Source organism: Oreochromis niloticus, linkage group LG12 (genome assembly GCF_001858045.2).
Source record: "Oreochromis niloticus isolate F11D_XX linkage group LG12, O_niloticus_UMD_NMBU, whole genome shotgun sequence".
Classification (NCBI taxonomy): Eukaryota; Metazoa; Chordata; class Actinopteri; order Cichliformes; family Cichlidae; genus Oreochromis; species Oreochromis niloticus.
Window position 1 is genome coordinate 10,263,788 of NC_031977.2, and position 24,621 is coordinate 10,288,408.

General features: G+C 40.7%; 1 protein-coding gene across 1 annotated transcript; it reads left to right on the forward strand.

Annotated features, from left to right (window-relative positions):
- Nucleotides 1-1,750: 1,750 nt before the first annotated feature.
- Nucleotides 1,751-24,128, forward strand: fgfr1a (fibroblast growth factor receptor 1a; the record flags this gene model as incomplete). The annotated part of the gene is given in 17 exon segments (NM_001311315.1): nucleotides 1,751-1,838; nucleotides 10,753-10,995; nucleotides 11,570-11,659; nucleotides 12,232-12,404; nucleotides 14,156-14,279; nucleotides 15,288-15,463; nucleotides 17,037-17,181; nucleotides 19,290-19,483; nucleotides 19,890-20,035; nucleotides 20,251-20,372; nucleotides 20,821-20,931; nucleotides 21,461-21,651; nucleotides 21,743-21,865; nucleotides 21,953-22,023; nucleotides 22,130-22,267; nucleotides 23,744-23,849; nucleotides 23,952-24,128. Coding segments are annotated over 17 exon segments (2,418 nt in total), but the record flags the coding sequence as incomplete, so codon positions are not given.
- Between the last annotated feature and the right edge of the window lie 493 nt (nucleotides 24,129-24,621).

A 24,621-nucleotide genomic window follows, 5' to 3' on the forward strand; every position in this document is an offset into this window, starting at 1 on the left:
ATGAATTGAAAAAGCACAAAATTGATGGATGGAATTCTTCAAAGGAGGAAAAAAATGAGGTGGCATATTTTCCTGTTGAATAATAAACTGGAAATGGTGACTTTGAGTCACTATTGTCAGGCTGCCAGTGTGTGGTTCGGTCTCAAATCGCAAGTTCAAGACCAGCATGCCTTGGGTGTGCGTAGTAAGACACAGTGCATGTCTGACTAGTGCTCCCAAGGGAGTGGACTATGACAAAGTGTCCTGTCACACTTTGAAAAAGCGATTTCCTCCTCCTTCCAAATATTGTCGTAGTGACGAGGGGCTGGGGAACGTGGTCGGCTGCTCGTTGCGGTTCCTTCTGTCCGGCAGCAGAAGCATTTTCTTGGAGGCATCCCAAACACTGACTCACAGCTTGGAGTAGAGATGACCAAGCTTCTTTATCCCTCTTGGACCCCCCTGACCCAGCTCAGCTGCTGGAACACTAGGCCATTCTTGGAAAGTGAAATTGAATTGGTTTTAGGAGAACACAATGACTGCTTCAGTCAGGCAACACTCATACAAGTGATTACCCCTTAAAGAAAACCACAGCTGCTTCTGTGCTGGACTTTGTGAAAATATTAACTAAGCTTCTTTTTTTTCTTCTTTTTTTTTTCTTTTTCTTTTTTAATCAGATGTGACCCATCTCTTTGTGTTTTTACAGAACGATTGGTTTTTAAAGTTGGCAAAGCCTGTCATCCGAGGCCTGTCTTTGACACTTATTAGCATGTTATGGGAGCAAATTGCTGCAGCGGGTGTCACTCTGGGTTTGGGAAACAAAACCAACTGTTGGGCGATAGATCTTCTGTTTCCCTCTCTGGAAATGATGGCCTGACAGTCTTTCTCAATAAGGGTGTCACATAACAGGCTGTAGTATGTTGGATCCTTTTTTTTTTTTTTTTTTTTTTTTTTTTTTTTTTTTGCCTTCTCCCTTTTGTCTTTAACAAATTCTGTGAAGCAGATTATGAGCAAGTGTTAATCTGTGTGGCCAGATGCTGCAGAGGTGATGATTTAAGCAGATGTGCATAAGGGGGGTACAATACAAGCACCAAAACAACAAGCCTTGCTATGTCGTTGTCGGGGTACAATGACAATCTTTAAGAGTTCAAGACTTCAATTGCTACTTTAAATTGTATAGCAAAAACATTACATTCCTGTGAATTGAGCAAGACACATGTAATATTTGTTTAAGTTATCAGGGGGAGTCTGGAGCACTGCAGTTTCTTATCACGGTTTTCTGCAAGCAGGCCTAAATACTGAATTATCTACCTCAAACCTCTTAAACATACAGAATATTCTCTACTTTTTTTTTTCTTCATGGTCATGGAAATTCCTTGTCAACAAACATTTAATGTGTTAGTTTATTTTGCTGTTCTCGCATCAGGTTTTGCTAGTTCAGTTTATGTTCCTGAACTGTTTTACACTGAAATGTCTTGGACAATGAACTGATTTTGATACATTTAAAAAAAATAAATAAATATTATTACTGACAACAAACTTGTGAAAAGTTTAAGCTTGGTAATGTCATGAATTTATATATGTGTGTGTGTGTGTGTGTGTGTGTGTGTGTGTGTGTGTGTGTGTGTGTACACACATTTATTTATTTATTTATTTATTTGTATTTTTTATTTTTTTTAAGCTGTGGACTGTGGATGCACTGCTGCTGATGTCCCAAACACCTGAATGGAGTTCCCGTCGCACAAAAGCAAACAGTCGTAGCTCCGTCAGCAGGATGCTGATGAGGCCAAGTATACTTCTGTTTCTGGCTTTATTTGCTCAAGTTTTAAGGACCCAGTGCCGGCCTGCCAACGCTGATGAAGGTAAGATGCCTTACTAAATTAAAGCTCGTTAGACTTGCGTTTTCTGAAGTTCTGGGTGTAGTACTATTAAAGATCGTGTAACTGTTTGAACTTTATAAACTTATTAAGTGTGACTTTTCCTGACTTTTGGCTTGAGAAGCAGTTCATTGATAAGCCAAAGCTTTGTTCTTTGTACAGGAATGTAATCCTAACACACTCCAGACTTTTGTGAAGCCTGTCCTTTACAGCGTCAGTGCTCCCTCACCACCCCCGTTTGCCTGAGTTTGAGTTGTTTAATCGCTCTCTACTGCGTCATGTGTAATACAACTGTGTTTCTTACGAATTTATTACTAATGGCTTTTTCTGCCTTTTCAAACCAGTTCCTTCAATGTTTTTAGAAGTGGATTCACAATAAAAAAAAAAAAATCTTACACACCACACTTAAAAGGACACAAAAAAAAAATCTAAACTGGAAACTATTACCATAAGACTTTCTGTGAAGAATTTAGCCCAGTCTTGCGGTTACACAAGCTCTGTTCTGAAAAGGGGAAAGAGGCACTGAAATCAAATCCTTAAAAATGTGTTTCTTGGACACAGTCCAGCGGTGTAATAGCTGCCTCGACTTGTGGGTAAATGGGTTTGGATGTTTACACTCTGAAGTCGGAAGTAGAGAGCAGCAAAAGAATATGATAAAGCCTAGCATTATAATGGAAGTAATTACGCACAAGGGTCTCTTTGGGGTTTTAAGCCCTAAAATAAACCTGGTGTTTCTATGTTTAAGCTAGCAATGGGACCGTGAGGACTAAATGACTTCCATCTGTATTCCAAAGGCAGCTCTACTACCTAGCAGTCCTCCTTTGTAATGAAAAGGTATTTGTTGTCACTGAAAGAGGAGTTAACTGCCAGGGAACTATAAATTAGCCTGTTTTTGAAAAAAGATGCTATGCTACATGAAACCCTTCCTCAAGGATGGGCTTTCGGGGGAGCATGTTTTTCTTCCAAGGTGAGCCATAAATTTCCACCAGGGTGTGGGGGGGGTTTGTCTTTCATTTACACTCCACCCATTCTTGATCACCAAATGGCCAGGTACTATCTATGCGCCTCAGTGCTTTTCCTCTTGCTCACCCACTGACTTTTGCTTGGGTTTGGTTCACTTTCTCCCCGTTTCCCTGCTGGGTTACGGATGGCTTCAGCTGTCGACGAACAATCACAGCAGAGGCATTTGGTTGCATTCCTTTTGTCTGGGGTGGAGAAACAAAATAGTTATATGGAAATGTTCCTTTTTTTTTTTTTTTTTTTTTTTTAAATGTATGCTCCATTGTGTGTCTTATTGTGTTTTGCTGGGTGTTGTTCACATAAGAATAGAGTATTCCCTGAACAAACTAAGTTCCTTGAATTTCTCAGGAGGTCATGTGAAGGACTTAAACTTTCCTTCATTTTGAGCACTTGAAGCAACTTGTACTGTTTTGTTTATGTTTTTAAACTATCTTTAAAATCATTTGGATCTTTGTATAATGTTTGTTTAATCGCTCTCTTTCTGACAGTTCACTGTCCGGAAGTTATGTCCTTCTCTGTGGATTTGAGTCCATCTTGTGCTGTCTGTCAGAGTAGAAGAGCACTGACCCTTTAGCTTTTAAAAACCAGAGCTGCCACAGTCTTGAGTAAGACTCTTTTCAGACAGAAATGAAAGCCCAGAGGAGCAAAGCTCTGCTGACGCTAGAGTAAGACTAAAGACCAGTTTTCGTGTGAAGTTGCTTTGCATTCATATCAAACTTTTTAGGTATTCTGTTGAAAATGCTGTCCAGCCAGGAAGTTTAAGGCTACTTCCACACTTAGCACCATTTTCAGTTGAATGTGTATATATTTTTTTTATTAAATAAAGAGCACTTGTACTGTTTCAGAAATGATCTTGCTCCATACTAAGAAGCCTCAAAAAGATCACGTGGTTGTTCATGTGCATGCCTCTTGCTCATATAGACAATAGTAGCATGGTCAAATGCCGTATTTAAACAGCACAACAGGCACTAGCATACACTAATCCTGCCAGGCCAGTGTTTGCCATCCATGTGTCATTAACAAATTTAGCTTGGTTTAGAAACTGCCAATTACAACTAACCTGAATAAAGCTGTTGAAAAATATTAAACCTATACTAACATTTACAAAATGTTCTGACTAGAAGTATGCCTTCATTCAGCTTTCTTCCGTAGTGCACTGCTGTGTATAATGCAGATACATTTAGGATGGTGTGATTTACAGGGGAAAAATAACTATGTAACTAAATAACTGGACTTAAAATTGGCACCAGTCAATTTGTTTTATACAGTTGGATTTGGTAACTGGAATTTCAATGTGAAATGAGAAAAAGTTGGATGAAAGCATGATCGTATTTCTATGTAAAGATGGTAAATGTTAAATAGCCCAGCCCAACTTACCCTAAACCTCACATAAGAAATCTTTGTGGCCTTCCTTACTTGACTGAAGTGTAATAAATAATTTTTCTATTCATCTATTGATCAGCTTGTTTGGATTTTGTTTTGTTTTTCTCTCTTCCAATAAGGATTTTAAAAACACTTGGTTTCTTATTACATGAAGTTGGGGGAAAATGTCAGGGCAGTAAAGTTCACATGCAGCATCTACTGGAAACCCCAAAAGTTGATTCTTTTCATCGGGATGTGGCACTTTCAGTGGATGAGTGACAAAATGTTTCTCCCACTAAAAATGCTGCGTCCAGACAGTAATTTGGGAATTGCTTACCTGGAGGATTCAGCATGCATCAAGACTTCTACTGGGAATACAATTGGTTTAGGAGAGGGTACTGCCTGCGTAGCACGCGCAGTGGCTGTCCACTCACTAGCAGTGAATTTTTCAGATTGTCAGCTGTGCTATAGATGGACACAGTTTCTACTGGGGAGCTGGCAGGTTAAACAATGTCTGAGGTTAATGTCAGACATTACCTCTGTAGGGTAATGTCTGAGGAAAGCGGTGTTTCCATGAAATTGCTTTTGACCTGAGTAAATTCATAGTGGTTTTTTTGTTTTGTTTTGTTTTTCCTGCCAAGAGGAATTTTTGCCTCCCCAAAAAGGCTTCAGCCATCCCCATTTTCTGAAACAAATTATTCATTGAGAATATAAAATAAGCCAGTCATATCCTCTCCAGCAGTTTATCAAGCAACTGCTGAGCATATAAAACACTGACATAAATAACAATTTTTGACTTCTAGCAGTAAGTTCTCCCTCTCATCCACAGCTACTATATTTTAGCCACAAGATATGATATACTTGATAAGCTAGATAAGCTGCATTATTTTCTCAAGGCCTGAACTGTGAAGTTGGCGCCTGTGGAGTCCTTTATAATCCAAAGTGAGGCAGTGCTGGAATTTCCCTGCGGTTTCAAAGGCAATCTCTTAATTGTAGTTTTCTTTCTGAGCTAAAACATTTGATTTCTTTGCTGATGTTTGGTGATAATGGTTTTGGATTAGATGCTAAAACAACCATGTCAGTCTTTTAGTCTCTTTTTGCCTGCATGTATCCCAATTCTGTTTTATCATGTAGAACTTGTGTAGTCTAGTTAATCAGTCAAGTATGAAAGGAAAATGAATAGATCTCTCCAATGGAGAGGAAAAAAAAAAGTTATGAAAGTAGGGCTGAGATGTTATTTTTTTTATTTTAAAGGAAAATAGAGTTATAAATCCAAACCACTGATAAAAGACAGAACTGTGATATCGGAGAAAAGTAATACTCCTACAAATGGGGGAACACAGCCTCCTTGCATTTACTGTACCTGGATTAATCATGCTCACTGTCTTGCATGGTCACCTCCCAAAAGGCCCCTTTAGAGCTAGGGAAAGCCCTGCAAAATCTTTCAACACCAATAGTAAAACACAAAAAATAGCTAGGTTCTTTTGGGATCTTGGGTTTTTGTGTTTTTCTCCTTTAAAGACATAATATGAGGCTAAATGTAGCTGAACTAATTTGAATGACACTGCACCAACTTTGCTTTGCACACAGTAACCCTTGTAGCCCCCCACAGTTAATCCATGCTGATTGCCAGTGGTTCATTTAAGAATGAAAAGGTCCTCCACTGGAGTGCTTTAAGGAAGGACACTCACTCTTTGGGAGCTTGCTAATGGGCATTGTCCTATTCTTTTGCTTCCTGCCAGAGCTACTATTGTCTCTTATCAGTTCCCTCTCTACATCACCCACCCTTTCGCTCTGGTGTGGTCAAATCAGCAGAGGAAACTTGCATAGAAAACTTGCATAGAAACTTACATAGCCATTTCTGTCTGCCACTGCAACTAGTCTGACTTTCCTGCATTCAACCATCACTTCAGTGAGAGCAGGAAATCCCAGAAGTCATTCACGCGGCATATTGCTTCCTATGTTGTAGCCAGAGAAAGTTCCACAGTCTGGCGCCAACTCGCCCTTTTTAGTTAGTTTTGCATGTTCGGACTAGTGAGCTTTCCGCCCCTTGTTTAAACGCCTCTCGCTATGTTCTTCTTGACCAGAATTCCTTTCATGATTTGTGTAATTAGGCTGATTTTAAATGATGTCAGTCAATTTTTCCAGTTGGGTAGAAGAACCCATGGAAGACTTTTCCAGGTGGGTTGCTTTCTGAAACTATGGCGCTTGATCCTTTTTAATCCAATCATAGTTGCAGGCAGATTAACTGAGATGAAACATCTGCAAATCCAAAGGTACTTACCTCTGCATGAAGAATTGAAACGATATTTTGTGATAGAAGTTCAGCTATGTGGCAGCAAGGCATTTACACAGAAAATAATGTTGGCTCTGACTAGGGCTGTGCGATATGACCAAAATCTCATATCCCGATATTAAGACCTCTATCGTCCGATAACGATATAAATCACAAAAATGTAACATTTTCTGTAAATTCTGTGAATGTCGGGCAGCTCGACTTGCGTGAAGTGTTTCCAGCTGGGCGTTGCGTACCTGGAGTCGAGTGTTTTAACTGATGCATGAAACGATACATTTTTAGACATAGGTTGTAACGGCCGCCGTTTTCTTTGTGAGTATTTATTACACGGCGTGCTGCGGGGAAAAGCCTGTTCTAACGTTTGAGTCTAAGGTTTATTTTTTAGCACCTGACAGCTCATTTTTGCTTCTCATCCGTAAATACTCTGCATCTTTCACGTGATTCAGTTTATTTTGAAAAGTCTCAACAGGATCTTGAGCTTTATTGTGAAAGGTTTATGTGGAAAATAAACAAGCGGACACGAGGTGGTTTTACCGTCGTTGTTGCTAATGACAACTCATAAAAACAAGTGCTTGTCCGTCTGTAGTGTGGTTATATTAAATATAAGAGAAAGAGAGAACTTTAGGAAATTAATATAGCCACTACAGTGACCATCAAAATAATGAAAAAATATTGCCGTAAACAGTTTATTTTGCGACACCACGAAACAAACGATAGCGTAAAATGAAACGATAGACGTTTTTATATCGTCATCCGATATATATCGTTATATCGAACAGCCCTACCTCTGACTTTATTTTTAGAAAGCCATTGGGTTCGTCTGCTAAAAACGTGTTACATGATTAGTTTTGAGATGGTTGTCACAGAAGCAAACACTGTCCTGACCGTGCCCTACAATAAAACGAGTAAATTTTACAGCTTTATGGGTGTTTTACGATGTCTGCAGTCACATTAACAGCTGGGATGTTGACAGTCTTATCAGTGGCATCTCCGTTTGGAGGGCAGGGACAGAAACGTCACACTGTGCAGAAACATTGTGTCCATGTGCAAAGCTATAGCTGGTCACTATCACTATGTCCATATCAAACAGTTTCCTCAGCTTTAATCTTTTATACAACCTAAACATCAAAATCTGTGTGTTTACAATGCACTGAATATTTTTCAAACCTCAAAGACAACTTTCTGCTTGTTTCTTGGTGCACAAGCATACACATAACGTTCATTTAAACTGACTGGGGACACGGCATCCATAAAGAGATGATTTTCTTTTTTTCTCTCTCTCTCGCCATTTTAGATTTATAGCAGGTAAACAGCTGGTGCCAGTAACCTGGATTATAAAATCTGTATTGCATCAGTACTGTAGCGTCCTAACATGTCATGTTTCTGGTCTGTAATCTGACTTTATACATTTTCAGAAAAATGTGATTAAATTTGTTTGTAAAACACAGGACCTGTGGTTGAAAAGCAGAGGAGCACACTTAACATAGGTGCAGTGGACTCTTGGCAGAGTAATGCACTGTGTGATGTTGGGTCTCAGACAGGCATTAGATAATGACAGTGGTAAAGTGTAGCTGCTATCATTAACACATATTTGTGTTGATTTTATCAGGCAACGTCCCAATTATGAAATGATCGTGTCAGCTGTGCCCTAATACATACTTGCTATGATGCCGTTTATTTAAGATAAGGAGTGCTGTTTGTCCATGTTCAGTTTTGTCACTATAGAGAGGAGTCTCTGCAGATCAACCTCAAATCACCCAGGGCTCCAGCACATGAAAACATGCATAAACGCGCTTGTTTTCAGTAAGTTAGATATGTGACTTTCCTGTGTACAGATGGCTGAAAACAAGATGGTTTATAATCAGATGTTGTTTAGCTAATATTATGCAACACTTACCAACGGAAAAGTTCTGGAAATCCTCAACAAGTCCTTTCCTCAGTGTTGCTGTCATTTTTGAGACGTGAGCTTCATTTCATCGATTAGTATCAATCTCCTTTCTCAAAGTTTTACAGTCTCCTTCAGAATAAGTAGTTGTGGACTCTTTACACCCAGCATTATGAGCCAAATGGTGATCTGACAGCCTATGCTCAATAGATGAATGCTGGTTAGCATATTTTTATTCCTGATTTATTGCTAAATGTCTTTGTTAAAATATACTGTGTACACAAACTAGTTGTGGGGTAGAGAGGGTTAAAGGTCATTTTCTAAACTAGGCAGTTTATGAAGAAGAAAAAGGTAGCTACTTCGGGGTCGTTCACATGACTCGTTGAGTGCATGCCACCATTGACTAGCCAATTGGTGGCATGCACTCTGGCGTTAAATTTTCAGATAGTCTCAGCTTGCTTGGATCCTCGGCCGAGCAGGTACTTGATAAGTAGCTGATACCAGGAACTACCCTCTAATAGAAAATGCTAAAAGTTGAGTCAAGCTGAACCGAGTAGGTACCAGTGGAAAAGAGGCATAATTTCTCTAAATCAGGGACAAGCAGTACATTTTAGGAAAAAAGATCAAATATTCAGCTCGCTGCTGCTTTCATAAATGACATCACAGTAATTTGCCACATATGCCCAATAAGCAGCAACTATCTTCGTTCTCTCTACTAGCGTTTTGCTCTCTGAGATCTACACTTACATTAGCTTGCATCGTTTTTTTGTTTGCTCAATCGGATTATGGTCAAAGCTGCAATTTATTATGTCACTGCGAGAGTCTAGATCCCACACTGTGAAAACCGGCTGAAGCAGCTACATCGTTACTGTAGGGTAAACGCGACTAATGTGAATGCTAATAGTTCTCACATGAAAACAGCATTTTCAGATTTAGCTGGAGCTTAATGTGGACATGATCTAAATTTCTCCTCTGCTTTCCCCACTTCAGTTTTGTTTTTGAGGAGAAAGTTGATCCTACCCCCTGGCCCCTTTTTCTGCTGGGATTAAGAGCCTGTCAGACATATGTGATCCAGGAAATACCTTAACTAGGCCCAAGTGGGGTCACCATAGCAACTGGCACTAGAACCTGCCACTGCAGGCCCTCTCTTGCTCGCTCCTGTGCACATGCTCACTAGCCTGCTCTCTCTGCTCCCTCTTCCCCTTTATTGTTTGGAGTCCTTTGTTGTTATGCTGGGAGGGATTAGTCAGGTTAGCTGATGTTGTCCTGAGGTTATTTGGTGTAGATGTGCTTCCTGTTTTGATCAGTAGGTAGTGTTTATAAAACAGTGTGCTTTGAGAGGAGTAGAATAATCACGTCTTGAGGCGGGGGTTGTTCACCACTCTGGGATAATTCAGTTTCTGTCATAATGCAGAAGGGACTATGTAGGGAATGGAGAAGCAGGACAAGTATGATCACTGTTGTTTTAAGCTTTTATTCTTCCTCAGATGGAAGGAGATGCTAATTAGAGATGCAGTGATTGGTCAGTTATTCAATTAGTCAATTTACATGAATTTAAAAGTATTTAAATAACTTCATGATTTTAATTTATTGTTTCACATAAAGAAAGATGGTAGGATATCATTTTAGGCTTTGAAAAATTGGTATTTACTGACACTGACTCTGTGGATGTGAGAGGCTCAAGTAATAAAGTTAGCCGTTTCACTTAGCTGATTTTGCTAGTGTACCTTTTGGCCAGGAAGTGTGATTCTAAAGTACGTTGGTCAGTGACGAGCTTTACCTCTGTAACTAGACTAACAACACCACACGATGGACAACATGTCAGCATAATTGGGTTGCCTCCCTCCTCCTTGTGTACTATGTAGTCATTTAGAACAGGGGGGCTCAGGTGTCTTGCTTCATGACACCTCCCCTCTCTTCATTCCTCTAATTGAATTTCACCTTCCTTTTCCCAAGTAGCTCCTTGCCTGCCTGAAGATAGGGCCTAGACTGGGATGCAATTTAATTTGGGAGAGCGGTTGGAGAGATGCTATGATGGAAGGAAATCAACTGGTTGTATTTCTGAAGTTTACAGTACAGAGATGGTCTTTTTGTTGTTGTGAGGTCTTTAAAAATACTAATACATGTTACTTATTGTGACGTGCTGATTTTGTTTTGTTTTTTTCCAATCGAAATAAACCATTGTTTTTGATTGGTTTTTGGGGGTTTCAGATGACAGTAGTTGTGTTTGGTTTTTTTCCCCTGTGTTCATGAATCTGTATGATTGAATGACTGAAAGCATAAAGTCACACAGTGTTGTATAGCTGCTAAGTAGAACTTCCTTCATTCCTCTGTAGTATCTGTGGAAACGCAAGCCGAGCTGTACACCCTTTCCATTGGGGATCGTCTCGATCTCAGTTGCTGTGCCAAGGACTACCTCCATGCTGTCAACTGGACCAAAGACCATGTAGCTGTAGTGGATGGAGAACATACACGTATCCGCAATGGCCAGCTGGAGATCGAGTCTGTGGAGCTTACTGACTCCGGCCTGTACACATGCACTACCTTTGGCAACCACAGCATCTTCTTCAACGTGACAGGTAAGGTTACCATTGTTCTGTGCAGAATGATAGAATAGATGCCCCCTGGTATGATAGCTGTTGTGACATATCCACCAAACTACTAGATGACCAGCAAGCAATTAATCTGTTTTTGCATATTTTGTTTCAAGATTTTTGTGCTGTTACATTTTACTACAGTGTAACATGTAGTGTTGAGTCACAGAGCAACAAAGCCAGGTTTCATTTGCTCTGACTAGCAGATGACGTTTGACTGTATGTGAGACTTGTGTCTTCATTAGTAACCCCTGGAGTTTACTCTGAATATGGCACTTTCACATGCTTTTACAGTGTATGATATTAATACTATATATTACAATTAAAATCAAATCACTTAAAAAAAGAACAGATTTTATAACAAAGTGAAGAAATTGTACCACTTACTGACATTACTTGGAATATGCCTTGTCTAGTGTAACCTACATCCATTAGTCAATCTGTCTGTCAATTTATAAATGTGACATTTTTTTAAAAATGTTTTAAATGTTTAATTGCTGCTGAAGTGTTGTGATTAAGAATAAATTGAGTTGTTCTTAAATTACTTCCTGTTTATTAGTTCATATCTCGGCTTCATCTGAGGATGATGACGATGGTGAGGAGTCGTCATCGGAGGAAAACAAACTGCTGGGCAGTCAAAAGCTGATGCGTAAGTGTGCTGAGCTCTTTATATAGCTAATCCTGCTGCAACAAATGGTCACTGCTGATTCACCTAAAGTCACAAGCGTATGAGTAATCGCCTGAAATGGTCAGTGATTTGAGAGCTTTAAAATTCAATTATCGTACTGCCACGTGTGTGGGTTACATCTGGGCAAATGATTTCACTCTGAATCAGAGGGTTTTTACTACCTCAGTGACAGCTTTTACACAAAAAATGGTCTCTGGTGACTAATCTCGGTTAACCTTCGATGTCCTCCAATTTGTCTATAGAGTAATTAAGACACTCTGGCTTCATTTTTTTTTTTTTTTTTTTTTTTTGCTGCTGCTGCTTGCTCTGCCCACAAAGAATGCAGCAGCCTCGAAGCGTGACAAGCATGCTGACCTTGTTTTGTACTCTTGTCTCCAAGAGCTTTATCTCCCAATGCAATTTTACATTGTGGTGTAACAGAGGCAACAAAAAATAATTTAGGATTAAGAGTATCAAGAGTATTTTTAGATAATTTTTCAAATAATAAAATTCCTGATAACTGATTTTGTTTTTCTCCTCCTTATTTGTCTTAGCAATGGCTCCACAATGGGCTCATCCAGAAAAAATGGAAAAGAAGCTTCATGCCGTTCCAGCCAGCAAAACTGTAAAGTTTAAATGCCAGGCCAGTGGCAACCCAACTCCGACTTTGAAATGGTACAAAAATGGGAAGGAGTTCAAAAGGGACCATCGTATTGGAGGGTTCAAGGTTAGTAATTAAAGAATTTGGTGAATAGCTATTTCATGTCGATACTGCTCTACAGTCCTTAATATTTCTCAATTTCTCCACGCTCACTCCATGCAAATGGAGATTTCTTTAAATTTTTTTTCAGTGATATCATCTCCACATTAGATCACCACCCCGTCACTTGTACTTAAGCTTTTTCTGCTAGTAAAAAGGAGAGGCAAGTTTTCACATCTTGACCCGAGAAACAATACAGGATGAAACCCTATGCTACAATAGGAACTTTTTGTCATAGCAATACTTTGAGGTGGGGAATCCTAGACATCCGTTAGGATATAGGAAAACATTGCCTGTCCTAATTCTGGGTATCACGATATCAGACTCGCAGCAAAAAGAAGTTATTCTTATAAAACATCACTGAAAATGGTTTTAATTACAAACTATGGTATTATTTAATTACATGTCTTAACCGGTATGACTTCATTTTAAATATTTTCATGGTAAATTGTAATTTTATGGAATTACAGTTCTTTTTAGATTACAGTGTTGGATTCTCTGTGAATAACTGCATTCAGTGGCAGTTTCCCTCACAGGTGTGGAATGTGTGCATGTTCAGACACTAAGAAACATCCCTCCTCCTGTCCTACATCTGCTCTTCCCATCAAGGTGTGGGCTAGTCCAGCCTTGTCTAGTGCTTCCCTTGCACATCTCCCTCTCCAGCTGGGACACATTTAGGAGTTTCCTCTCAGCTGCCTGCTGCCATGGTCAGCCCCACCCCAAGTCCCCCACCTAGCCAGGCAGCACATAGTACTGCCATGCTTGGTTTTTTTTGTGCGTTTGGGTCCCCCCCTCCCTCCCCCTTTCTTCCTTTCTTTTTCAGTCAAGGTGCAAAGAAGGTCTGCATCTGCGATTGGGGACGTCTACCATATCTCCCACACTTCTTAATTTTATGGTCGGGCTTCTATTGTTCATATCGTCTGCATGGCGACGTGCAGGAGGGAAGAAATAATGTAGACCACATGTGTATGAACCCAAGCACAACACATCTGGCAGCAGGCAGCTGGACTCCCTCACCACGTTGTGTTTTTTTTTTTTTTTTTTGTGCTAAATAGGGGAAACCGTCTGTATATATGCATGTTTGATGTTGCCATTGCCTTAGAGGTTTGTTGGCTAATCACACACTGCCGGTCTTGGCAGATTTATGGAGGAAAAATTATAACGCGTCTAAGGGAAAAAAAGGAGCCAGACATCATTTGGCGCTAATAAGACATGTTGGGGCAGAAATATACACACATAACCATTTCCAATGGCAGCTGTTGGGTAGGACAAAGATCTGCTGCATTAAAACTTTGTCACAGGAAGAGGGTGTAGTGTTATCTTATTATCATCACATCACACTTCATTATTAGCTATTGCTTTAAAATGAAAAAAATGTGATTTATGATCATTCATATCGGGAGAGAACAGATGGGGATTCAGATGAATGTTTTCCTGATAAACATCTCTGTTGCCTCATTTGTTATAATAACATTTTATTGAATATTTGAGTTTTGAAGTCGCATCTTAGAAATTGTGGGATATCACATTATTTTAAGCTATTCTATGGTGGGCTGAAACTAAATCAAGCATTTACTGCAAATTAAAGAATCTCCACCCAGAGCTATGGTTTCAGTTACTGACTCATAAAGTTACTACTTTCTTCAGATTTACATTTTAGCCACCAAGTGCTATTGTATAGAAATTATACTAACTTTTTTTCTCGAAATCACTTTTAGGTCCGTGACCATATGTGGACCATCATCATGGAATCTGTAGTGCCCTCTGACAAGGGAAACTATACCTGTGTGGTGGAAAACAAGTATGGCAGCATTAATCACACCTATCAGCTAGATGTAGTCGGTAAGAGTTCGTAGAAATTGTTAATCATATGTAACTTTCTAGTAAAACTGCAATTGTTGTTTTAGTCACCTGTTGAACATTTGTGAATCTCAAGTTGGTAAGCACTTAGTTTTCTAACTACTTATCTGGAGCGTATTCCACTTGACATTGGGTGTTCCCTGGACAGGTTTCCCAGTCCATCAAACCACCAGGCACAAGGAGAACATGCAAACTTAACAATCCTTGTCTCAATAAAAGAAATAATAATCATAGGACTCATGAATGGCAGCAGGGTCTACAAATATTCCCTGCAGAAGTCTAAAACAGGAATTACTTGTGGCAGAAGTGATGGGTACAAGTAGAAGAGAGAAGTGATTACTCTTCTAGGGCCTACTCTTTGACTCGCTCTTGCACCATTGGTCTTTATAAATCATGGTTCCACTTCCTCCACCACCGGCGTCCCCTGGGCTTTTCCTGGCCTCAGGCATCTGAGCCTGATGAACATTAAGATTGTTCCACAGTGTGGAGAAAGCACTGTCACAAGTGCTTTCAAAGTCCCCCATGGATGTCTCGGTAAGGAAATCCTCCACAGCTGATATCCTGCCAGGTTCTTGGCCTGCAAGTTTACTTTGGAGAGTTATTAGTCATCAAAATGGGTCTGCAAGAACATTTCACTTCACCGTAACTGCACCAGAGGAGGCATTTAACTTGCTTTCCTGCCTGATAACTCTTAATAATTACACAACCAGCATATAGCTGAGGATGCACCCACATTAAATCTCCATTATGGTGTGTAATTTAGAAAGTGTAGCCTGAAAATACAGTGTCAAACCAAATGAGTGAGCAACCTTCAGTCCCAGTCATTTTCCAGTAATAAAGCAGGTGACAGTAGTTTTATTGGCTTTTGTTTGAAAATCAGTCAGCCGTGTGTGTAAATTTTTGTACACTTAGCTTTATATTATGCGCTTGCTTCACTGATGACCAAATGTCAAAAGTAACATACGTCTGTTTTTTCCGGTTTTGTTGCAGAGCGCTCTCCACACAGGCCCATCCTGCAGGCTGGCCTGCCAGCTAATCGCACTGTAGTAGTAGGAAGTGATGTGGAGTTTGAGTGCAAGGTGTTCAGCGACCCTCAGCCCCACATTCAGTGGTTAAAGCACATCGAGGTCAATGGGAACCGTACTGGTCCAGATGGGTTACCTTACGTTCGCGTCCTCAAGGTAGGAGATTAGTCTGTCATCCTGAAGCAACAGGCCAAATTCATCACTTAAAAAATAAAAAGTGAAGTTCTTTAGCATGGAGTGATTTGTATGTTACTTTCTGTAATACTTTTTTATTTCCTCCAGTCATTTTCTATAACTGTTAAGAACTGTCTGAAGTTTTTGTTTGCCATTTTAACTGTGAAATAACACAAACCCCTCAGATATCCTGTATCAGCCTCCTTTTTCTTCTGTGCTGCACATAACTTGTTTTTGTTTCCAGCATTCTGGGGTCAATAGCTCGGACGCTCAAGTGCTGACCCTCTACAATGTGACAGAGGAGGAGAGCGGAGAGTATATATGTAAAGTGTCCAATTATATAGGAGAGGTCAGTCAGTCGGCCTGGCTGACTGTCATCAGATATGAACCCACAGGTAACCACCACGCTGTAGCACAGGGACGACACAGTGGAGGCGCTTCTAGGACCACCTGGAAAAACTAGACCCGCATAACTTGAGACAACCTCAGCTGTTTCTCTCCTCCCTCCCTTCCTCTATCCTTGGTGCTCCTGACTGTAAATGACGCTATGGAAAATTCCCAGCAGAACAGTTGAAAGTGTTTAGTCTCAGGTTTATGTTGGACCCATTCTCATTCCTGCCCCAATCCTGTGCTATGCCCTCCTAATAAGGGCCTCTCTTGCCATCTTCCATTACTCTCGCTCCCTTGCCCTTCAAAGTCCTCTGTACACGGTTCACCCCCTCCCCACCCCACCCCCAAATGTTTATAGTTTGTGTGAGTGTGAATTTCTAGCTTGATTTATAGTCCTCTTTTAAATCTACGCTGTCTCTGCAGTGTAGTAGAAAACCGTATTGTTATCCTGCATGCACTGCCCCATAATGTAACTACATGTTGGGGTAATGTAGTCCATAATATCTGTGATTGGTATGCTCGGCAGCAATGCACTTTGTAAACACAGCGTATTGATTTGCAACAAGATACTGCTGTGAAGCAGACTATATGTAATGGGCTGTAGCTATATCTGGCAATCAGTTCTGATGACTTTCCTTACTGCAGTAATTTCAGTTAAAGTACCGTTGTTATTTTTATTAGCGCCAAATTGAGCACTAGTTTTGGCAGTTGTAGAGTAAAGCAGTCACACCAGGCAGCAGGTGTATATATTCCCACAATGTTGCTGCAGCAAAGTAAACTATAACATAACATAACATGGATTCAACACAGGGCTATAAATACATTGTGAGTGTGGTCTGTTCTGCTGTGGAGTTTCCATGCCCATCTCTTGCATGTAGAGATGAGACTAAGGTATTTGATGTGGTGATGGTGTGGCCCTGTGTGGGGTTCCACAGTACAAACTTAACATAACCATCTTTCCACTAACAGATACGGGAGGGCTCTCTGAGCAGTCCTCTGCAGGGGCTTTAGGTGTTACCTTTTGGGCAGATGGTGTTGGATCAAGGAGGAGAACGCTCTTCCATCCACTTTCGCTTTCAGAATCCTTTACTCGTGGTCCCCTTTCCTTCTTGGGCCTCTTATTGGGTGTGCTTCCTTTGTTATTTTCTAGACCGCTGGCGTTAACACCACGGACAAGGAAATGGAAGTCCTTCAACTGAGAAATGTGTCTTTTGATGACGCTGGGGAGTATACCTGCTTGGCAGGCAATTCTATCGGGTACTCTCATCACTCTGCATGGTTGACCGTTTTTGAAGGTATCAGTGGTTCTGTCTCTCCTCTATATTTCCATTCCTTCCCTTTTTCAACGCAAGCCTGGCTGTCCACCTTCACATTTTTACCAGTTCTGGTAAAAATGTAGGGGGAAGCCAGGGCACATTACAAATACTAAAAAAACTTTGCTCTGTCTCTGTGCTCAGCATGGTTCCTGCTCCATCTAAATTCTTTAGATGGGAGAATATGAATCATACTCTACTGTTTCTAAATGATATCAGAACATGCCAAACAATCCAAGCACTGTCCAGGGTTTTTTTTTTTTTTTTTTTTTTTTTCCCCCCCCCTTTTTCTGTCTTCCAGGCAGGAATACATTTAATGATCACGTTTTTTTAGAGAAGGGTTGTTTGGCCGCTCTGATAAGATTTCACTTCAAACTGTCTCTTCTGTTCTTCCCTTTAATTGGTGTTTGCATTTGGTTTGCTGTTAAGCTGATTTTCTTTGACAAGCTCTACAAATGACATGTTTTGCTGATGTCATTTCCTGCTGTGAGCACAGCAGCTGGTTTTGATAATTGGCTGTAGTGGATGGTCTCATTCCTGAGGACTGGAATGGGCATTTGTCCAATTATCAAGCTGCTTGTCAGTCAACCTCTTCACACAAGTGTAGCTCTCTTGTGTTGCTGGTGTTGGTTAGGGATGCAACTGTACACTTCAGTCGGTATGGCATCTTTGGTTTGGGATGTACAGTTTAACATATGACACAGATTATTTGGAGTTTGTTTTGTTTTGGGTTTTTTTTTTTTCTCCTTCTAGCGCCGGGCAACAACATACATGAGTGCAATTTTCATTGGTAATACTTAACTTATCCGAATATTAATTAAAATTAAGCAATTTGGGTAGACGATGGGAAACTAGAGTAAGTCTTTCAAGAATTTATATCCACTATGAGCACGCTGTCTTATTTTGAAAAAATAAAATCTCACATTGAATTGGCCTTTATTTCTCTCTTTATATTTCTGTTCTTTTATTCTACTAGAGCAACTTTTCATGCTGTAGCCCCCGAGTTCATCCTCTGCCTTAATCAAGCTATTTTAGCTTTCTCTCCCTTTAAAGGCCACCATTATTTTAAGCCCGCTGTATTTTGATTGGCTGTCCTCTGCAAATATCAGCCAAAGCTGCATGCCTGAGGTGACCATATTAAGGATATCCCCCAAATTCAAAGAGCCAAAGCAGTTTGAAGCCCAGGTTTTCGCTACTAGAAATTTCTCCTAGAAGAAGAAAAACAAACTTGGAACAAATATCCCTAATATCCAGCTCCTAAGTATAAAGCTACATTCCAAACCAATGTATGATCGAACCGTTTTTTTCTCCTACTAAAACTGGAGTCCATTACACCCCTATTACTGGTATGACTAAACATTGGTGTTTTTCACAGTTTGGGAGGAAAAAAACAAGATCTGAACCATAAAATTTGTTTTTAAGTTTTGCCTTTTATCTATTTATTTGCAATGTTTTTCTTTTCCCTTTTCCCTTTTTTTTTTTTTTTTTTTTTTTTTTTTTTTTGTAAAAAACTTGGCATTACCAGCACCAACACACAGTCTGTTAAAAATTGCATTCCAGATGAAGTCACAAATACATTTTGTATTGATCAAGTGAAGCAGTTAAATTGCCGCACTGATCTCATGCTTTGTGGTTTGCTGCTTTAGGCCTACAAATAGAAAACGACTTACTTTTTGATGTAGAAATGATGTGCAGTTTTGAAACATGTGTGAAGTGCTCTATTCTGTGTGAAAGTCCGAGTCTTTGTCACCGTTACTCTTACATAGTCATTAACACAAAATAGTTCCCAGCTAAATTTCTGCACTGCAATTTATGGTATATCCTCAATACACAAAGTATTTAAAGTAACACCCTGAGCTTGGGGGCATTCAATTCCCATATGCACTGGTGTGTAAGGCTCTGACTTTTAGACATAGACGTGTGTGTGTGTGTGTGTGTGTGTGGGTGTGTGTGTGGGTGGGTGGGTGCTTGAGTAGACTGTTTGTTTTTAATTTGTGATGAATGGGTGTGTTTGAGTATGCAGTCAGTTTATTCATGACAGCTGACCTTTTTCCTCCCTGCTCCTTGTCACCCTGCCCCCTCAAACCTAGCACCCCCACACTACTCTCCAGCCAGCCACACCTACCTGGAGGTGGTCATCTACTGTGTGGGCTTCTTTTTCATAGCCATTATGATTGCAATTGCAATTATTGTCAAGATTCGCACCACCTCCTCAAAGAAGAGTGACTTCAACAGTCAGCTAGCCGTCCACAAGCTGGCCAAAAGCATCCCTCTGCGCAGACAGGTAACAGAAAGTAGATAGGGGGTTTGGAATATTTATACTTAACCACCTTTTTTTTTCTCATATAAATATATTTTTTTAATTCAAAGATTTTCAGTGTTTATGTTTGACGTTTGTGACTTAATTGCACATTTTCACCGTACCCTTTGTCAGTACCAGCCTAACACTTAATGTATTCATGGAGCTTTCAGGCTCATTGTAGATCCTTGAATTCTTGTACATCAGGTAAGTTTATTTATTTAAGGAGTGCTTAGACTCTGGACCTGGCATGGTACACAATGCCTGGACCACAAGGGTGGTTTTTACATGGTACCTTTTGTTTTTTTATATATCCTCTTCTCTGCTATAAGAACTCCTAAAAGTGTTGGTTCCACTGTGAGAGGAGTAATGTCACTGTTTCTTACCTCAGGTGTCTGTGGACTCAAGTTCTTCCATCCACTCTGGAGTGATGCTAGTCCGTCCCTCCCGCCTCTCTTCCAGTGGTTCTCCGATGTTGTCTGGAGTGTCCGAGTGTGAGCTGCCGCAAGATCCTCGCTGGGAGCTTCCTCGGGACAGGTACGTCTAGGGCTAAGCATTCAAAGATCAGGAACATGGAGTAAAGTTGCTGCATTCACATGGACAAAAAATAAGTTACTGTCAAGGTGATCTTATGCAACACTTAAACTGCAGGCCTCAGAGTTGAGGCAAGAGTTTATCTCACACACAGTCGATTTGGAGGCAAACTGCAGTGTGTGCTAAAAGCAGTCTGGTGCCTCTTCTTCCCCCCGTAGACTTGTTCTTGGGAAGCCCCTGGGAGAAGGATGCTTTGGCCAGGTGGTGATGGGGGAAGCGGTTGGTCTGGACAAAGAAAAGCCAAACCGTGTTACCAAGGTTGCAGTCAAAATGTTGAAAGGTAAGTAAATTGTACACAGTAGAGTTGAGGAGAGTGATTTGCTCAACTGGAATAAGTTCTTCACTGTAGAGTTATCAATTTTAACTCAAGTCCAGGCAACAGGAATTAGAAGGCTTGAACAACAAAGTGATTAACAGATTCTGCCACTAGATTCCAGCCATTGTACAAATTGGAGAGTGAAGTAAAAATTTATTAGGACCCTTGACATCCTATATAAAATAGTGTCCTTTAAACTGCACGGCAGAGTGAAGATTCAGAGAAAGTATTGTTTATTCTTTCGCACTTTAAGTGCTTTTCCCCAGGGAGTGTTTCACAGGCGGCAGCCAACTCCTTACGAGCTCCAGTGTTGGTGTATATACTTTGCAAGGTGATTATTGTGAGGCCTTTTTGGCCTTTTCACTAACAGAACATGGACTAATCACTGAAATTTATTTCCCTCATCTTACAGCTGATGCAACAGAGAAAGACCTGTCAGACCTCATTTCAGAGATGGAGATGATGAAGATCATTGGGAAGCACAAGAACATCATTAATCTGCTGGGAGCCTGCACACAGGATGGTAGGTCCAGTTAGGGGGCTGCAGCCAACCTGCCCTGTTCTGCTCACACTCACTGCTGTCCCTCAGATAACAATGTTGCTGTGAACCTTACTCTGAGGGATGTGTAGAAAAGCATGCATAAATGATTCTGACACCAGCTTCCGAGCTCGCAGTTTGAATCGACCGCAGCTGCTGTCATTTCTGTCCAATCATCCCTGACGAAAAACTAAAGGAAACTAGTCTCTAATGACCATGCTGTGCACATCGCTCTGTTGCCTTCACACTGCTACACAAAGCTCTTTGTTCATTTTACTCAACTTATCTCATGCTATAAATACACACTCTTGCGCATGTAGTTTATATTGTCCTTACTGCTCTTGCTGTCATTAGTGTCGCTATAATTTCTGTTGTGAAATCTTCATCTATAATTGAATAATGCATGGCATCGTTTTATGGATTTAATGATTATGTTTCCTTGTACAGGCAAGCTGTATGAACTGACCCTGCATAAAATCTGACTTGCGTTTGGATTTCTTCCAATCATTTTTAGGTCCTCTATATGTGATAGTTGAATATGCATCCAAGGGCAACTTGCGAGAGTATCTACGAGCTCGCCGCCCGCCGGGTATGGAGTACTGCTCCAACCCTGACCAAGTTCCTGTGGAGAATGTGTCTATCAAAGATCTGGTGTCCTTCGCTTACCAAGTGGCCCGGGGCATGGAGTATTTGGCCTCCAAAAAGGTAACCACAACTAGTAATTCTCACCTTTTCAGAAATAAATAAATCTATTAAAAATATTTCATTGTATTAATGTCGTATTTTATCACTGCAGTGCATCCACAGAGACCTTGCAGCTCGCAATGTTTTGGTAACGGATGACAGTGTGATGAAAATAGCTGACTTTGGCCTAGCAAGAGATATCCACCACATCGACTATTATAAGAAGACCACCAATGTGAGTGGCCTTATTTGTTTCATATTATTCACATATGAACCTTTTCTTTTTGTAAATGGCCAAGTAATGTGCATATGTTTCCCAAAGGGTCGTTTGCCAGTGAAGTGGATGGCTCCAGAGGCTCTGTTTGACCGGATATACACACACCAAAGTGATGTGTGAGTATCTTGTGCCATTTCTCTGCTAATTCAATCTTGATGGAAAGTGAAGTTAACATTTAGTCGTGCAGAAAACTTAGATGGTCCCGTTTATTTCCTCCTGCAGCTGGTCATTTGGGGTGCTGCTTTGGGAGATCTTCACGCTAGGAGGCTCTCCATATCCTGGCGTTCCAGTGGAAGAGCTGTTCAAGCTGCTGAAGGAAGGTCACCGTATGGACAAGCCTTCAACATGTACACATGAGCTGTAAGGAATCACTACACACAGAAAACCAGAATGTTCTGCAGACTTTTCTAGCATTTTCATATTTGAAAATGAAGGTAAACCAAACAGGGAAATGTGAAATGGCACGTTTATTTTTTTCTTAAAATTAATAAATCTAAACTATAAAAATCACTACCTCCTTCCAGATTATAGCCCATAAATGTAATAAGGATCTGAGCTACGCTGTATCTGATCGATATTATTCCTGTATCAGTAGCATAGCGACTGAGGGCTGTGGGTTGTTTGCATTGCATTTTGTCCAATTTGCTTTGTCATTTAAAAGTCAAAGCCACTGATAAGTAATGCCTTCTAGTACAGGAAGGTGGGTGTTGTCTAACAAGTCTCTCACACAGCGACTATACCTGCCACAGTCGCCCAAGTGTGTTTCGCAGTTTTTATTTTATCTAAATTTAATATGATGATGATGATGATGATGATGATGATGATGATGATGATGATGATGATGATTATTATTATTGTTATTATTATTTAATAAACTAGTGGATGATTCCCTCACTCTTATTTTGAGACTTCAGTCATAGCTACCCAGCAAGCACTGGCCCTTCCCATCTCATGTTTCCCTACCGGTGGATGCATTTAGTACCCAGTTAGAATCTCTCCCCACGATTGAACAGACAACCCCACCACTATGAGCTACTGTTGGTAACAGTAGTCCACATTCTGCTTTTCTAGAACCCACAGAACGTGGAACTGATCCATAGCAGAAAGAATGCTGTTTGGTATTTGGTAAAGTGGCGCAAAAGTGCCTTCTTTTGCGTGTATGTAGCCGTGCATATAAATGGACAAATGTAGTGTAATTGTGTGGGAAATGCTGTTTGAAATAAACACCCTCTAACACTTTCCATGCTTGGTTTAAACAGTTAGCATTTATATTTACATTACCCACGTTTTTGTATATCGGAAAAATCCTGGCGCGCGGATTGCAATGATGCTTTGTGACTTTTTATTTATTCTTTTGCTGTGCTGGTGAAATGAAACGCTTAAAGACTGAATTATCTCCAGCTGAAACATGTTGTCCAGCTGCGATGGACTGTCAGCTGCAGCTGAGTTTCAGTTCATTTGAATGAATTTTCAGTCCTTAAAGCAGGGGTCCCCATTCTCAGTCCACGAGGGCCGGTGTCCCTGCAGGTTTTAGATGTGTCCTTGATCCATCACAGCTGATTTAAATGGATAAATTACCTCCTCAACATGTCTTGAAGTTCTCCAGAGGCCTGGTAATGAACTAATCATGTGATTCAGGTGTGTTGACCCAGGGTGAGATCTAAAACCTGCAGGGACACCGGCTCTCGTGGACTGAGATTGGGGACCCCTGCCTTAAAGGTTTAAAATTAAATCTGATTTAGAGTTTAAGAATGTAAGGAGAAATGACAGATGGCTAGAACAATAAAACCAAGCGGTGTCATTTTTAAAATGTATATATTTTGCTGATTTCCACAGGTATATGATGATGAGGGATTGCTGGCATGCTGTGCCTTCTCAGAGACCCACATTCAAACAGCTAGTAGAGGACCTGGATCGTGCTCTAGCCATGACATCCAACCAGGTCAGTAGTGGTCCTCTCCTCAGCAAGCACAGAAGCAGCAGATATGTCTGCCTTTTGTTTGGGAAGTGCAATGCTTCATTTTTTTTCTCCCTCTAACTGCAGGAGTATTTGGAGCTTTCAGTACCTTTGGACCAATATTCACCCAGCTACCCGGATACCCGGAGCTCCACCTGCTCGTCCGGAGAGGACTCGGTTTTCTCGCATGATGCCGGAGCAGAGGAGCCATGCCTGCCTAAGTTCCCTCCTCACTCCAATGGGGCAGCCATCAAGAAACGCTGATACCTCCTGTTCTTTCAGATCAACACTGACACTTTCTCCACTCCCTGCCTCACGGGGTTGGACTCTCCCCATATTCCCAGAGATGAAGCTAAAAAGAAAAAAAAAAAATATATATATATTTTTTTTTAAACCCACTGGTGCTTTGCGGAGAGGGAGCTCGGAGACACCTTGTTGAGCTTGCTTGGAGCACATGAACTCCAGATTGCAGCCATTTCCCACTTCTTGTTGGTGGCTGTGTTCATGAGCACTTTGTATTACCGGGACTGGCTCACAGCACCAGAAAAGAGACTGACTTTTCTCATCACTCTGGGCATTCCGAAGTCGGGCAGGAGGATCGAAGGGACCGATTATGTTGGGGTTTTATATGTTTGGGTTTATTTGTTCGTCAATGTGTGTTTGATCAGAGGTGAAGGGCGGCACTCTGCTTTTCAGACCAAATCAGAGAAGATACTGCAGAGAGATGTGCAGCACCGTGGTCCACTGCACCATCATC